The sequence below is a fragment of the Aquarana catesbeiana genome, linkage group LG09 (genome assembly GCF_042186555.1).
Source record: "Aquarana catesbeiana isolate 2022-GZ linkage group LG09, ASM4218655v1, whole genome shotgun sequence".
Taxonomy (NCBI): Eukaryota; Metazoa; Chordata; class Amphibia; order Anura; family Ranidae; genus Aquarana; species Aquarana catesbeiana.
The window spans coordinates 156,728,048-156,745,648 of NC_133332.1; the positions used below are offsets into that span (position 1 = coordinate 156,728,048).

At 44.6% G+C, this 17,601-nt stretch overlaps 1 protein-coding gene across 2 annotated transcripts in view; it reads right to left on the minus strand.

The window, feature by feature from the left end:
• The window catches only part of RADX (RPA1 related single stranded DNA binding protein, X-linked), a 167,323-nt gene extending 153,202 nt beyond the window's left edge, over nt 1–14,121 (minus strand). For both annotated transcript variants that reach the window (XM_073599299.1, XM_073599298.1), the window contains exon 1: nt 13,475–14,121. In XM_073599299.1, the coding sequence (XP_073455400.1) occupies nt 13,475–14,027 (553 nt within the window). In that variant the 5' untranslated portion in view covers nt 14,028–14,121. The remainder of the gene's footprint in view (nt 1–13,474) is intronic.
• Nucleotides 14,122–17,601: the final 3,480 nt, after the last annotated feature.

The window sequence follows — 17,601 nt, forward strand, 5'->3', positions numbered from 1 at the left end:
ACAATAAAAGCTACAAAAGTTGTCAATACAATTCACGCCTCGAAACTAAATAAAATGTTATTTTCTCAAGAACCCTGGGGGAAGCCACATTTCTAGATTGATGTGCTCTTCACACTGCAACAATTCTATTCAGCAGGTTTTCATTCGACTACAATGTATTTCTTTATAAAAGTTCCTATCATTTGAATGAAACAAAATTGACAAACCAGGAGGCTGCCAGTGCTGACCTCTTCTGAGATGCAAGTTTCCCTGACTCTCATGGTGCAAGGACAACTCTGTACTTCTTTCATGAAAGAACTTGTAAAATAAAATATTACAATGACCGCAATGTACCATAAATAAAATTGATTAAAAAAAAAGTGAAAAAAAAAAAAAAGGAGTTCATACTACCATCCATTTCGCTGCTGAAATTATATCATTACCAGTGATGGGATCTGTAGAATCTGTAGCAACACAAAGTATGAGATGGCTCATCCTACATTTTCTAGTGATCCTGTCAATGGTGAATGCTAACTTGAAACAGGGATGAAAGTATGTATGCTCAAAAGCAAGGCCCAGGGTCCATTACAAGGTTTATATACCCCCACAGTGAAAAAGTTGTGTGTGCAACCATTGAAGAGCAAAGCTCCAATCCTGGTTTCATTATTAGTTACTCCTTGCTTCTTACAGAAGAAAAAACAGAAATCCACACTGATCTAGAGACTGCAATATGGAAAGCGCAATAATTTAGTAGCAGGGACGATCTATAAATAGCAGTGTTGCCTTTTAAATAAAACTATAACCTTAGGGGGAAAAAAAAAATGGATTCTTTAGATTAGAGATTCTTAAAGTGAAGTCCAAGGGCTCTTTCACATGGGTTGACTGCCAGCAGATTCGCTGACGACCCCTGGCAGAGGGATGACAGGGCCATGTCTTCTCCACTTATGTAAACTTATGGGGTTTTTATTTTTTGCATAACATATATTTGTATATTGATTGGTTTGTGCAAAAGTTATGGGATAGATTTAGGGACCATTTTTTTTTTTTAATTTACTAGTAATGTTGGCATACTGTGATTTTTAGTGCTCAGGAAGACATAGGGGGTATTTTGGAAAGATTGGCTAGATGTATTAAATGAAAGTCTTTCATGGTGTGGTTACGTGCCTTGTGGGTTGGGATGAATCCCACTTGGGGGGGGGGGGGGGGGGGTAATTGAAAGCGAGAAGTTAGCATTTTAGTGAAGATGTACATACAGGGTGGATCACGTGACTTGTGCGCTGCGGGGATGCGCAGCAGGGATTCAGGGCCTGACGTCACTGCGTCTTCCCCAACGCAGGACATCACTGTTCATGCCCTCGGGTGTGTTGGGAGGCGCCTGCGTGCACGCGGTGGTCTCGGGGGACGCCCCGGCTAGCCCCGCCCCTCTGAGTGGCCATTGCCAATCATCCCTGTATTTAAAACCCCTTCACCCAGCTGCTGATTTGTGTTGCTGCGTGGGTGAACTGAGGCTGTCCCTGCAAGTTTGTGCCCTCACTTATACCAAGGTAATTAAACTTATATTATCATGCACGCCGTCTTGCTGGATTTTGAGGGAGATTCTTTCATTATTTTCTTCTCAGGCACTTAACCTGGGTGTTCTCCCCCATCAAAAACGTTTAAGTCCAAAATATGCTGCATGTATTGTTATCCAATTTAGACGGGTCCTTACCGCCTTCCCCTTTCTCATTATTGATATTCATTTGCAGTTCTCCAGCGGTTGACCCTTTTCAGGGTCTTTTCAAGCCCCGTGGTGGACAGATTCTTCCGTTTGGGCATAGGCTGGCAGGTCCACCTCTCTTCTCTCACCATCTCCCTGGGTTTACCTTTGGCCAGGTATATAGTACTTTTTTTTTTCCCCCCAAATTCTCCCGCCCCCCCCCCTTGCAAACTCACGTGTGTGTGTGTGTGTGTGTGTGTGTGTGTGTGTGTGTGTGTGTGTGTATGTGTGTGTGTGTGTATATATATATATATATATATATATATATATATATATATATATATATATATATATATATATATATATATATATATATATATATATATATACACACACACACACACACACATACACACACACACACAGAGTGGGGACGGAAAGTATTCAGACCCCCTTAAATTTTTCACTCTGTTATATTGCAGCCATTTGCTAAAATCATTTAAGTTCATTTTTTTCCTCATTAAAGTGGATGTAAACCCAATGTCATCCTTTCTAAACTATTGCCATAGGGGTTATCTATAAGGATATACATGCCTCCTGCATGTATCTTTACCTGTCAAATGTCTCCCCTCTGTCTGTTATTAGACCCGAAAAACTGCATATTCTGTGCGTGGGTCTATTGTCTGGAGCTCGGTGGGTGGAGTCGTGATGTCAGTAGACTCCCCGCCCACCTCTACACCCCCCTTGTCAATATGCATTTTCTCCTGTGTATTTCTAACACTGAACTTCTGCTATGATCTCTAACATCCAGTGAAAAGACAGGAAAGTAACCACATGACTTCAGCATGCCAAATCATGCTGAGGTGTGGAACAGCCAATCCTTGCAGAGCTGCTGAAGAAAGGAGTGGGGGAGGGAATTAAAAAATAATGCCCGCCTTAGGCTGGTGCACGAGATGTAAATCACCTGTCACTCACAGCAAGGGGGAGGATTTGACAAAGTTTTTTCTCACTGAACAATAAAAGAGGATTGCTCAGAGCTGGATTAACTCTTTGTGGCAAGACTGGGCTCAAATGATAGGAAATCTTATACTTTTAAGTTATGACATAAAAAAAATAAAATAAAAATTGGGGGGGTGGGTTACATCCACTTTAATGTACACACAGCACCCCATATAGATAGAAAAACACAGAATTGTTGACATTTTTGCTGATTTATTAAAAAAATAAAACTGAAATATCACATGGTCCTAAGTATTCAGACCCTTTGCTCAGTATTTAGTAGAAGCACCCTTTTGATCTAATACAGCCACGAGTCTTTGGGAAAGATGCAACAAGTTTTTCACACCTGGATTTGGGGATCCTCTGCCATTCCTCCTTGCAGATCCTCTCCAGGTCAGTCAGGTTGGATGGTAAACGTTGGTGGACAGCCATTTTTAGATCTCTCCAGAGATGATCAATTGGGTTTAAGTCATGGCTCTGGCTGGGCCATTCAAGAACAGTCACGTAGTTGTTGTGAAGCCACTCCTTTATTTTAGCTGTGTGCTTAGGGTCATTGTCTTGTTGGAAGGTAAACCTTCAGCCCAGTCTGAGGGCCTGAGCACTCTGGAGAAGGTTTTGGTCCAGGATATCCCTGTATTTGGCCACATTCATCTTTCCCTCTATTGCGACCAGTCATCCTGTCCCTGCAGCTGAAAAACACCCCCACATGCTACCACCACCATGCTTCACTGTTGGGACTGTATTGGACAGGTGATGAGCAGTGCCTAGTTTTCTCCATACATACCGCTTAGAATTAAGGCCAAAAAGTTCTATCTTGGTCTCATCAGACAAGAGAATCGTATTTCTCACCATCTTGGAGTCCTTCAGGTGTTTTTTAGCAAACTCCATGCGGGCTTTCATGTGTCTTGCAGTGAGGAGAGGCTTCCGTCTGGCCACTCTGCCATAAAGCCCTGACTGGTGGAGGGCTGCAGTGATGGTTTACTTTCTACAACTTTCTCCCATCTCCTGACTGCATCTCTGGAGCTCAGCCACAGTGATCTTTGGGTTCTTCTTTACCTCTCTCACCAAGGCTCTTCCTCCCAACCCCCCCCCCCCCCCCCCATAGCTCAGTTTTGCCGGACGGCCAGCTCTAGGAAGGGTTCTGGTCGTCCCAAACGTCTTCCATGTAAGGATTATGGAGGCCACTGTGCTCTTAGGAACCTTAAGTACAGCAGAATTTTTTTGTAACCTTGGCCAGATATGTGCCTTGCCACAATTCTGTCTCTGAGCTCTTCAGGCAGTTCCTTTGACCTCATGATTCTCATTTGCTCTGACATGCACTGTGAGCTGTAAGGTCTTAGGTCTAGACAGATGTGTGGCTTTCCTACACAAGTCCAATCAGTATAATCAAACACAGCTGGACTCAAATGAAGGTGTAGAACCATCTCAAGGATGATCAGAAGAAATGGATAGCACCTGAGTTAATATATGAGTGTCACAGCAAAGGGTCTGAATACTTAGGACCATGTGATATTTCAGTTTTTCTTTTTTAATAAATCTGCAAAAATGTCAACAATTGTGTGTTTTTCTGCCAATATGGGGTGCTGTGTGTATATTAATGAGGAAAACAAATGAACTTAAATTACTTTAGCAAATGGCTGCAATATAACAAAGAGTGAAAAATTTAAGGGGGTCTGAATACTTTCCGTCCCCACTCTATGTACTTGCGGTTGTTTTTTTTTTTTCCTTCATGAACGGGGATTTTTTCCTTTCAGAGGGCCATACCGGGTCATCCTTTGTGTGGGAGTTTGTCCTTTCCCCCCCCTTTTGCCTTGAGGCCTGTTTCTGGTGATGATGCATTGATCTGCCCTGCAGAGTCGAGGGTGTACGGAGCCAACAGCTGCAACATTTATCTTTTAACACTGTTCTGGACATGATGTAAATTCAAGAGTCATACAGTCTGTACGGTTAGTTTAATATACAAATTTAGATTAGGTGTGATGCTTGCTTATCCTTTAGCTATATTTTCATTGCATATTTATTGTGAATAATTTGCGTTTATATGTTTAATTGCAGGCGTTTGTACGTCCTGCAACAAATCGCATATATACCCCTGATGAAGAAATAGCAACCCAGGCAAATTTTAAAACTCGTCAGGTTTTTCTGTTGGATCTACCTTCTATTCAGCAGATCTTTGCGGTTATTGTTTGTACAATATTACTGTATTGCATAGTTTCTCATTTCCAGATTATTATGTATTTATGATATTCTTTATTAAAAATTGAGATACTTTTTACATTCTCCTCATACTTCATTTGCCATCTGCCCTGTCCAAAGTCCCACCCATAGGAATTTATTTTTTTCAATTTGTTACAGTGTGGATAAAATCAAAGATTTAATATCAAGATTTTTTATTAAAACCCCATTTTTTTTTTATTTATCAAATTTATTTTAAAGGGGTTGTAAAAGGTAATTTTTTTATTGTTTAAAAATAACAAACATGTTATACTTACCTTCACTGTGCAGCTCGTTCTGCACACAGTGGCCCCGAACCTGCTTTTCTGGGGTCCCTCGGCAGCTGTTTCAGCTCCTCCCCACAAGAACTATCCACCTTAATGCGAGCTCCCTCGCATGGTGGTTAGTTCTTGCGGGCGCGCTCCCGTGATACAGCCGGCGGCTATAGCAGCTCACTGTATCACTCGGCCCCGCCCCCGGCGCGCCGCATCATCGGATGTGATTGACAGCAGCGCGAGCCAATGGCTGCGCTGCTTTCAATCCATCCACTGCAGCCAATCAGCGACCAGGCTGAGCTGCAATAGAGATGACGGGAACGAGCAGCAGAGATTAGAGGTGTCAGGTAAGTAAAACAGGGGGGCTGGGGGCGGCGGTATTGTCAAAAGTTTTTTCACCTTAATGCATATAATGCATTAAGGTGAAAACATTTTTACCTTTACAACCCCTTTAATATAATGCTTTTGGAGTTAGAAAACCTATCTTTTAGAATTTTTTTTCTTATTTAAGATATATTAATTTACTTTATTCAGCATGAAATGGAGCTTGGTTATGTAGCATGAGGCCGTATATTCTACAATATAATTTTTTTTTTTTGGCAAACTCATTCAATGAATCCAAGTTCTGCAAGCTGAGATAACCTGCACTGCATTGATGCATTTACACAATTTCACAGTAACCATGAGATAAAACAAAGTTCAGGAATATTCCTTTATCCCGTTGTTTTGCAAATCTATATAAACTACAAACTGTATGAATGAATCGGTTCTGATATCGCCGTTTTACTAATCTGACAGATTACTCTAAAAATAGGAAACCTTCATTATGTTTACAAATATTAAAGATTCTAACTAACAGCAAGAATGAGGCCTTACATTTAAAAGAGCACCCGTCATTTCAGATCCATCATGGCAGCGCCTATTAGCGGGCATCCACTCACCTGCTGCCACCACGCCCCTCACCTTGTTGTGTCACTGCCTCATCACCAGCTGTCCCATTAAAGTGAATAGGACTGATGATGAGTCAACAGCAGGTCAGTGGACGAGTCGCTGTGGGACAGAGATGACAGTTGCTCTTTAAAAATTATGATTTAAAAATCAAACCTTTTTACTAGAGATTTAAATTGACTCGATTTAAATAAAATCCACCCTGCTAATAAGTAAAAGAACAACGTGACTGTTAACGGCATAACCTCTATATATAAAAATGGTTCTGCATTTTCCAAGAGCCTTGCCAAAGTTTGAGAAGTCAAACCGAAACCATCAGATTCAAAGCTGTGATCAGTAAATAAACCAACCGAAACAGCTCTCCAAACAAGACACCCAGTATAACACATCGCTGCTCTTTTTATCACAATGAACATATTACATGATCTATATGAGTGCTCCAAAACGTACCAAGAACAACGGTCACTGTAAAAATTAAAAACGATTATTTTTATTTACAAATACATAGTGCTCTGCTTTGCTGCAAGTTTCAAAAACAAACAGTACCTAGCATCATTTAATACTGACAAATCCCAATATTGAAAATATGCTAGGGAAGGGGAAAAAAAAAAAAAAAAAAAAAAAAAAGGAAACGACCAACCACCACAATTAAATATAAAATCGGGTTAGTTTTATACACACACCCCAATTACAAGCAAACATATCACAGGTGAGGGCGGATACCTTTACTAGCCATTCAAACCCCTTTGTGTCAGCTTGTGTGCATGTTATCAGGGTATGTAAACTTTTAATCAGGGTCATTTGGGTGGTTTCTGTTGTCATTATATTAAAAAAAAAAAAAAAAAAAAGAAAGACTAAAACACAGTTGATTGATAATAAATGGCTTCAGCCAAACACTAACCATGAGTGAAAAAGATTTGTGTGTTATTCCTGCTCTCTGAAAAATAGCCAAGAAATCAAATTCTGCCAGGGTATGTAAACTTAGGAGCACAAATATATACAGTATCTCAATCATACACACACTGATTAGACTGTAGAAATAAAAAAAAAAAAAAAAAAAAGTGGGTGAAATAACTTTGAACACAAAGGGTAACACTTTATAAATCATGTTAACACTAATAATTTGGGCAGCACGGTGGTGTAGTGGGTAGCACTCTCGTCTCGCAGCAATAGGGTCGCTGGTTCGAATCCCAACCACCACACTACCTGCCTGGAGTTTGCATGTTCTCCCTGTGCCTGTGTGGGTTTCCTCAGGTACTCCGGTTTCCTCCCACACTCCAAAGACATGCTGGTAGGTTTATTGGCTTCTGTCCAAAAATTGGCCCTGGTGTATGGGTGTGAGTTGGGGACCTTGGATTCTAGACCCCTTGGGGGTGGGGACCGGCGTGTGTGCGTAGATTGATGGCGCTACATGGGTACCTTAAATATATGAAAAAATAATAATATAGTGGATGGGCATCTTGATGGGACGCAATGCGCGGGGATGGAGACAATTGTGGGTGCTCACTCCGGGTGGACTGGTGTCTTTATTCAACCTATGTAATAATAGAAACAATACAAGTACAGCGCCAAACAACATGTCCTGTAAAGTGTTGTATACACACACCAATTTTACATAACAGTGGCAAAGTACTTTTGTGAGTTTTTTTTTTTTCTCATGCAGTTCAGCTATGCTCATAAAAAAAATGCCTAACAAACAGGCATTGGGTAAAACTACAGCACTGCGAGCCTCTAATTTGGCACAATAGGTCAGTTTTCAGGGATGGAAGTAACTAGATTTTTTTTTGACATTACAGTATTTAGGGGCCCGTGTTTCAAAAAAGAAAAAAAAAAAAAAGTAGCCATGAAAAAGTTACACTTTGGCTCATTAAAAGGCTACAAATATTACATTCTTCCACCGATTTATAAACCCAGAAAACAGCAACAGTTTGAAATCTAAGACCCCTTTCACACGGGCGCCTGTTGAATGGACATGTCACCGCTGACTTTCACCACTCCATAGGAGTGAATGGGGGCTCCGATCAGGTCCACCACCTGAAAACCTGATCGGAGAGCTTGTATGAAAGGGTTAATCCACAGACCGCTCTCTGACCACTTGGCATACATCCATTCCCGCCAGAACATTTCTGATCGAGCCGCGCAGCTTATTTCACTGTATGAACAAATTTCTCTTTAATTGGTTGCACAAATTTCAATGTGTTTAAAGCCCAACTACAGGAAAAAAAGGACAAGGTAATTACTGCATTGTACATCAAATATGTGACTCCTCAGTCTATTCCAAAACCCTCTTCCTAAGCCATCCCGCGGTGTGATGGAACACAGTCAGTTTTCTCAGAGTCCAGCTAACGTCCTGCAGTGGGGACCAGACATTTTCCCTGTTAGTTATCTTCTTGGGCACTGGTCCCCTCTCCACCCCCATGGGTTCTCCTGCCTCTACAGCCTATGAGAGGAAGTATTTGCTACACCAATAGGAGGTGTCCACATCACGCAAGCAGCACTGCGAACACCTGAAGGAGGACCCAAGGAAGTAAAGAGAAGAAAATGACGATCATGTGACTTTGGCTTCAGTTAAGTACCATGAGAATTTGAATAGGGGACTACACAATCAATTTGAGATTTACCAAGTCCTACCTAAACTATCCAATCAGACAGGATCTTGCACTATATGCTTGTTAGTAGGACATGGATCGTAACCTGTATGGTGGGTTGTAAAGTGGCCATACACACAAATATTTTTTTTTTTTTTTTTTACCCAGTGTGCAATTAAAACTATCAAATCCACAAACCAGGGTGGATTGGATTTAAATCACTGGTAAAAAAGGGTTTGATTTAAATCATATTTTTGAAAGAGCAACTGTCATCTCTGTCACACAGCAGCTCCTCCTCCTCCGACCCGCTGTTGACTCACCGAAGTCTCATTCACTTTAATTGGATGGCTGGTTATGAGGCAGTGACACAACAAGTTAAGGAACATGGCGGTAGCAGGTAAGTGGATGCCCACTAACAGGCGCTGCCATGATGGATCTGAAACGACAGGTACTCTTTAAAACGTAAGGACTTCTTCTTGCTGGTAGTTAGAATCTTTAATATTGACAAACAAACTGCAAACTGAAGGTTTCCCATTTAGAATAAGCAGCTGTCAGGTTAGTAAAACAGCGATATCAGAAATGATTCAATCATACAGTTTGTAGTGTACATAGATTTGCAAAACAATGGGAAAGGAATATTCCTGTACTTTGTTTTATCCCATGGTTACTGTAAAAATGGTGTGAATGCATCAAAAAAATCTTATTTAAATAAAAATATTAAAAAAAAAAAAAAAATCTGATTTAAAGTTGGTGTGAACAATCAAATATACCCAGTGAAGTGAACAACCACAGATGATACAAATCTCCCTACATACGTATTACGTGTATATCTGCTGTCTTCAGCTTTATATATACTGTTTATAAAGTGCTCTTTGTGTTAGGAGATTTTCTCTTTTCTGTTCAGCACTGCAGTGTAGCCTGGGCATATAACCAAGACAGCTGATTGGAGGAAAGGCACCCCCCCCTCTCCTCATAGGTAGAGACTTTCAGCTCTGTTTGTTTTATATCAGTGCTAATTTATAGCATGCTCTCCAACACAAAACAAAACACAAAACTCAGGCTGCTTTTATTATACATGTCGGAGAACTTGTCATGCTGATAACAGAAGAACAGAGCAGGAGAAAGCCATGGAACAAAGTGCTTTGAAGAGAGATAAAACATTGCAGATAAATGTACCCAGCTCAGATTTCATGAAATCGGGTTTACATCCACTTTAAATCAAACAAATCCAATCTAAAAAAATAAAAATCAACGATTTTTATCCACCCTGCCACAAACACATAGCCATAACTTCCTTTTTCATCGATTTAGACTCAGTTTCAATTGCTTTCATTCAAATTGAGATGATCAGCCAGGGCGGATTATTAATGGTTTTAGATTGATCGGCAGCACTGAGATACCTTGTTCATTAATACAATTGTTTATCTTCCTCTCAGATAATTGCCTCTTTCACATGAGTGTACCGATCTGTACTCCTATACGAAGGGCTGTCTTCAGACACATGGGACACACAGGTGTTCTGTGCATGCAGTCTGCATAGCCGGCTTTACAGACCTCCAAGTGCATCTTGGAGTATACATCCACAAGGGTCCTGTGCATAGATCAGAACACTGTCTGCATACTGATCTGTGCATTGAGCACTCTGGGATGTGCATGGAGGTCTGTGCAGCCAGCGGCCTGTTATTGATTTCAACAGACTGCCTGCACAGAACCTCCGATTCCTGGGAGGGTGAAGACAACTCTGCTTATAGGCCTATGACCGTGTGAATGAGGCTTATGAGATCACATGGTGGAAAGATTTTTGATTGACAGCTTATGATCGTACCTTAAGGCCCCTTTCACACAGGCAGACCGATCGGGTCAGTTTTTCAGGTGGACCTGATCAGACCATCTGTTACTCTCTATGGAGGGGCGGATGTCAACGGACATGTGTCCACTGACAACTGCCGACATCCGATCCTGTCTGCTAAAAACAGACAGATGGGGATCCATTGCCTATCCACCCGAGAGATCAGAGGACAGTCAGAAGGAAACAGACAGGCGGTCTGTTTCCATAGAGGACAGCGGGCTGTGTCCCTGTCCACCCTGCATCAGCAGAGCAGACACAAACCAGTCATCCACCTGCTCAGCAGGGGTAAGCGGAGAAATCCCTCCCTGAGCAGGTGGATCTGCTAGTGGACAAGGGGCCTAAAAAGGAAACGTTTGGGATTAAAAACCACAATACTCACCTCCATGCTAGATCAATGGTCTGAGGCTGCAGCTGTCCCCCACTGGCTCTAACACTGACAAGTGAGTGATATGACCGCTGATTGCTCAGTTCTTGGTCACACACTGAGCAGTGGAGAGCGGTGACTGACAAACACCGCTCTCCACTCTGCCCCTCCAGCGCTCACTCAAGTGCCAGGCTGGGGAAGGGGCGGGAGTGGTTGGCTTAGGCTCTCAGCTGTCAGACATCTGGGTGGAATCCAAACAGTACGTTTGGGGTCCTTCCAGAGCAGGGATTGGCTCTGTGACATCAGCTGACAGCTGCTTCTGGGTCTCAGGACTGCAGAAGTTCACTCTGACCCACAGGAAAAGTATGACCCTCTTAGTGACCGTACTTCTCTTAATTACTGAAATCGTGTGTGTGTGTGTGTGTGTGATATCGATCCATTGGGTTGTAGACTACAGATTCCTATGGCAAGAGATTGATCAGAAGAATAATCAATGATTTATCAAAGTGTATATATGGACACCATCAGGCTCATTATACACGTTACAATCTGACCACATCATCAAGCTCAGATCTACATAAAATGAGGACCTCCCTAATCAATCTGTATCAGGCCATTTCACAACACAGTTGTTGGCAGATCTAAAAGGAGATTGTAGATCAGACTGTAAGGCTACTTTCACCCTGGGGTGGGCGGGCGTTAGCGGTAAAGCGCTGCTAGTTTTAGCGGCACTTTAGTACTGTTATATTGGCGTGCTTTTAACCCCTGCTAGCGGTCGAATAAAGGGTTAAAAGCGTCGTTGCCAATTTGATTTCAATGGCAGGGGCGGTTTAGGAGCGATTTGGAAGTGGCGTACACACCGCTCCTGTACCCCCCCCAAAGATGCCGCTTGCAGGACTTTTTTCCTGTCCTGTAAGAGCACCGCCCCAGTGTGAAAGCTCTTAGGGGAGGCACTATTTTTAGCGCAAAAACACCTGAAATGCATCTCAATGTGAAAGGGGTCTAAGGTGTGTGGTGTTCTTAAAGCGGGGTTCCACCCAAATTTTGAACAATATCTGTATGTATTCTCTTCCTTGCCTAGATGCTGACATGCCGTTTAAAAAAATTTAAATCGCCGTAATTACCTTTTATTTTTCTATTCTTCTTTGCACTTCCTGGTTCTCCTCCCGTGGGAGTAGGCGTGTTTCTAGCCTCTCCTAGACTCCTGGGAGCTAGTCTCAGGCTTCCCAGGATGCCACTGAGCATGTGCGGGAACGAGCGGTGAATGCTGGGAGCACAGCATTCACCACATCCAGGAAATAAATGCTTGTGGGCTTTAAATGCCCACAATGAAGATGGAAACCGCCTGCAGTGAATAATATAAGTTATTCTTTCCGACGAAATCTGACACAGGCGGACATATTACACACAATATGTGAGTATGTAATGCTGAGAAGAAAAGTTTGTGAATGAACAAAAAAAAAAAACAAAAAAAAAAAAAACCACACGATAGATAGGTGGACCCCCGCTTTAAGTCTCAGCTCACACTACTGCGACCTGAAAGTCGTGCGACTTAGGCAACTTCCTGGCGATTTTGTCAGCGACTCAAGTATTACTTTGAAGCAAGGGAGCGGCTACACTACAGGTAATACCTGGGAAATCATCCTGTAATGTCAGATCTAAATCACATCAATATAGATGGAGCCAATACCATTGAAAAGAGAAGGTAATACTTTATTTTTTAAATCATACTTCTCTAGGTGTATGCAGCATCGCTGTGAGAGGCTGAGCCGGGTGCTTGGCCAAGCATGTGGGCGGATCCTAACTCCAGTGTCACGATCTTGCCCAATCCTGGACCGGCTCTGTGATGTCAGCCGACAGAACGGACTACCCTCCTGTGATTCACAATAGTACGGCCATACAAGCTTTGCCTGTACTTCTCCATTCAAGTCTAAAGACCCGAGTCAGAAGGAAATCACTCTGAAGTAGTACAGGAAACTTTTGTAAAGTCAGAGCGGCTTCAATAGTGCTAAGACCGCTCTCATTGACCGTCATGGGATTTCATGTCATGTGACTTGGGGTCTTACAAGTCACATCCCAAGTGGCGGCAGTGTGATCTGAGTCATTGCCCCCCATTATCACCAGTGTGGATACTTCTACGTGATCTCAAAGACGCACATCTGTGCCATTTGCTCTGCCGATTTCATTGCAGCTTCATACAAACAGAAGTCTATGCAAGTTACAATGAAATCGGTAAAAAGTAGTGCAAGAACTTTTGTCATAAATCGATATGAACTATTTTATTGCCAGTGGGATGCGACTTGTCACGTGATTTGGAACTGTCAAATTGCATAACAAAGTGGCAGCGGTGTGACCGGGGCTTATAGACAAGTATGTAGAGGAGGATCTGAGGAACGGATAACCCTTCCATGTGTTGTCCCCATCATTATTGGGGGTCATGGGAGGAGCAGAGCAATCTGTTCTAGGCACACACCAGCAGATCTCACCTGTCACACCAGATCACATCGCACACAATGAAGTAGGATTGGCCTGTGTGTGGCTTTGTAGTGATCTGTCACTTACCGTCCACAGGTCCCCGGTGTTCCCTGTCCTTGTCCCGGTCCCATATGTCCCCATAGGGGTCCTCATTGTTCCAGAGGGGCAGATAGTGCTTCCTTCCTCCACACAGGGGTCCGATCTCCCCGCACACAGACAGCCCGATCTCCATGTCGCCCCCGATCTCCACCTCCTCTATACACACCAGGCCGGAGCCCGGCCTCTTCTCCACATATCGGTATGAACACAGGCTGATGGTGGCCCGGGATCCGGAGCGGAGCAGATTGCCGTGTACGAGGTGTGCGAGGTCTGGAGAGAGCAGCCAGGTGTCCTGCACCATCCCATCATACACCGTCACATCGTAGTGATAGCGACATCGGCCGATCTCACCTACATAGCGCTGTACGGCCACAACACACACCGGCTGCGGCTCCCGGATCACCAGCCTCAGGCTCGGGCTCCTTTGTACACTCTGCCGGGTACGCTGGAGCCAGGAGGACGGGGCCTGCTCTGTCACCGGGATAGAGGAGCATGACGGCCCGGGACTCTCTTCATCCAACTCGGCCAGCTGATCGTACATGTCCCGCCAACTCGGAGTGTGGCCGGCCGCTCCTGTCTCTACATGCCCGGTGACGTTTGAAAAAGCCCGGGCCAAACACGACTAACCCTCGGAGAGCACCGCCTACAGGACGACCAGCCAATCACAATCCTATAACCTTCACTAAACGCTGGGAGAGCACCGCCTACTGAAAAACCGGCCAATCACACTACTCCTAGCACTAAACCCTTCCACTAAAGACTGAGACTCCTCACTACTCTGCACTTCTCTCACCATCACTGAGGAACCATTCACACTTGTGCCACTTGTCATGCAACTTTGGGCATCATTGATAACCATTCATATATGTGCGACTTAAAGTTGCAGCAACTTCAAGTTAGTTCATGCACTACTTTGGTCCAACTTTCATCTAACTTTAGGGCCACAGACCATGTTAACTCTCAAAAATTGCAGGAAAGTTGTAAGGGAATGTTATACAATACAATAGTTGTCCATTATCACTGGTCAAAGCCGTATCCAATTTGCAGCCATCCAAAGTTGCATAAAAGTTGCACTGCAAAGTCAGAGCAACTTTGGAGTTTTACAAGTGTGAATGGAGCCTGAGTCTCCTTACCTGGACTCAGTGTGCTTACTCTTCACTCCTCACTGTAATGGAGTCTCCTCGTTCCCTCTACACTCCTCACCATGATGAAGTCTCCCCGTTCCCTGTACACTCCTCACCGTGATGGAGTCTCCTCGTTCCCTCTACACTCCTCACCATGATGGAGTCTCCTCGTTCCCTCTACACTCCTCACCATGATGGAGTCTCCCTATTCCCTGTACACTCCTCACCACGATGGAGACTCCTCATTCCCTCTACACTACTCACCGCGATGGAGTCTCCCCGTTCCCTGTACACTCCTCACCGTGATGGAGTCTCCTCGTTCCCTCTACACTGCTCACCATGATGGAGTCTCCTCGTTCCCTCTACACTCCTCACCATGATGGAGTCTCCCTATTCCCTGTACACTCCTCACCATGATGGAGACTCCTCGTTCCCTCTACACTACTCACCGCGATGGAGTCTCCCCGTTCCCTGTACACTCCTCACCATGATGGAGTCTCCTCGTTCCCTCTACACTCCTCACCATGATGGAGTCTCCTCGTTCCCTCTACACTCCTCACCGTGATGGAGTTTCCCTATTCCCTGTACACTCCTCACCATGATGGAGACTCCTCGTTCCCTCTACACTACTCACAGCGATGGAGTCTCCCCGTTCCCTGTACACTCCTCACCGTGATGGAGTCTCCTCGTTCCCTCTACACTCCTCACCATGATGGAGTCTCCCTATTCCCTGTACACTCCTCACCATGATGGAGACTCCTCGTTCCCTCTACACTACTCACCGCGATGGAGTCTCCCCGTTCCCTGTACACTCCTCACCGTGATGGAGTCTCCTCGTTCCCTCTACACTCCTCACCATGATGGAGTCTCCTCGTTCCCTCTACACTCCTCACCATGATGGAGTCTCCCTATTCCCTGTACACTCCTCACCATGATGGAGACTCCTCGTTCCCTCTACACTACTCACCGCGATGGAGTCTCCCCATTCCCTGTACACTCCTCACCGTGATGGAGTCTCCTCGTTCCCTCTACACTCCTCACCATGATGGAGTCTCCTCGTTCCCTCTACACTCCTCACCATGATGGAGTCTCCCTATTCCCTGTACACTCCTCACCATGATGGAGACTCCTCGTTCCCTCTACACTACTCACCGCGATGGAGTCTCCCCGTTCCCTGTACACTCCTCACCGTGATGGAGTCTCCTCGTTCCCTCTACACTCCTCACCATGATGGAGTCTCCTCGTTCCCTCTACACTCCTCACCATGATGGAGTCTCCCTATTCCCTGTACACTCCTCACCATGATGGAGACTCCTCGTTCCCTCTACACTACTCACCGCGATGGAGTCTCCCCGTTCCCTGTACACTCCTCACCGTGATGGAGTCTCCTCGTTCCCTCTACACTCCTCACCATGATGGAGTCTCCTCGTTCCCTCTACACTCCTCACCATGATGGAGTCTCCCTATTCCCTGTACACTCCTCACCATGATGGAGACTCCTCGTTCCCTCTACACTACTCACCTCGATGGAGTCTCCCCGTTCCCTGTACACTCCTCACCGTGATGGAGTCTCCTCGTTCCCTCTACACTCCTCACCATGATGGAGTCTCCTCGTTCCCTCTACAATCCTCACCATGATGGAGTCTCCCTATTCCCTGTACACTCCTCACCATGATGGAGACTCCTCGTTCCCTCTACACTACTCACCGCGATGGAGTCTCCCCGTTCCCTGTACACTCCTCACCGTGATGGAGTCTCCTCGTTCCTTCTACACTCCTCACCGCGATGGAGTCTCCTCAATCCCTCTGCACTCCTCACCGTGATGGAGTCTCCTCGTTCCCTCTAAGCCTCTCACCATGATGAAGTCTCCTAATTCCCTCTACATTCCTCTAATATTACTCTCTTCACTCTATCCCCTATTATTACCAAGTCTCTCCACTCTCTCTACCTAGTACTTGGGTGGACCTTGCCTTGGCAGGTCCCCTGAGGAAAGGAGTCTACCTGGTTTCAGCCAGATGGACCACAAATATCCTGGTCCCTGTCAGGAGTTTTTTAAGATCAGAGGAGGACCATATATCCACCCTGTTCACTTTTTGTGTCCTCACTTTTTTATTGCACCTGGTGTTAGTTTGAAGTGTGCACACCGCAGAGAGAAAAAAATCTACCTTACTCACAATTTTATCACCTCAGATCTCCCTTTCCCCTCTCTCACCTCAGCTCTCTGTCTTCTTCCTTCCTTTTTTTTATCCCCTTCTCTTTTTATCTCTTTCCATCACTCTCTCCTTCCCTCTCTTTCTTACTCTTTTTTCTCCTCCCTCACTCCCCCTCTTTTCCTCCATCACTTTCCCTCCCACTCACCCCTCCCTCATTTTTCTTTACCTTCTCTTTCTCTCATTTCCATCACACCACTCTCTCTCCCTTCTTCCCTGTTGACACTACCACACACAACCTATTCGGATGAATAGGGCTGGGCCACAACGACATGCAATTTGGGGGACTAAAACAGGCAGCAAGAAGGCAACATATTGGGGGTTATTTACTAAAACTGGGCCCTTAGGGTCTGCTATCCACTTGCCAACTGCAATACGTATATATACATTGTGGTTTGCCAAGGTTATGACTAAAGCTATTAGCCATAACCCCGGTATTTTTTTTTCAGCGTGAACGATCCGATCGGATGCTGGATCTTCTGGATCTCTTCCAGGAGTAGCGGGAGGGGGTGCCCCCACCCCCCTTGCCGGCACGCCTGAGAAATGATCCAACTGGGTGGCCTGCTGGTCACAGAGGCGGACAGAGACCAGATAATCTCTGATCGCCTCTATGGTCTTAGAGGACCAGAGCGACGTCATGTCGTCACTTCCAGTCTAGGGTGGAAGTAAACAATTTTTTTTTTTAAAGCAAAAGATCACATTTTTTTTGCAGTTAAAGGTAAAGGAGTGATTTGGGTTTTTTTGGACCCCAGATCTCTACATAAAGAGGACCTGTCATCCT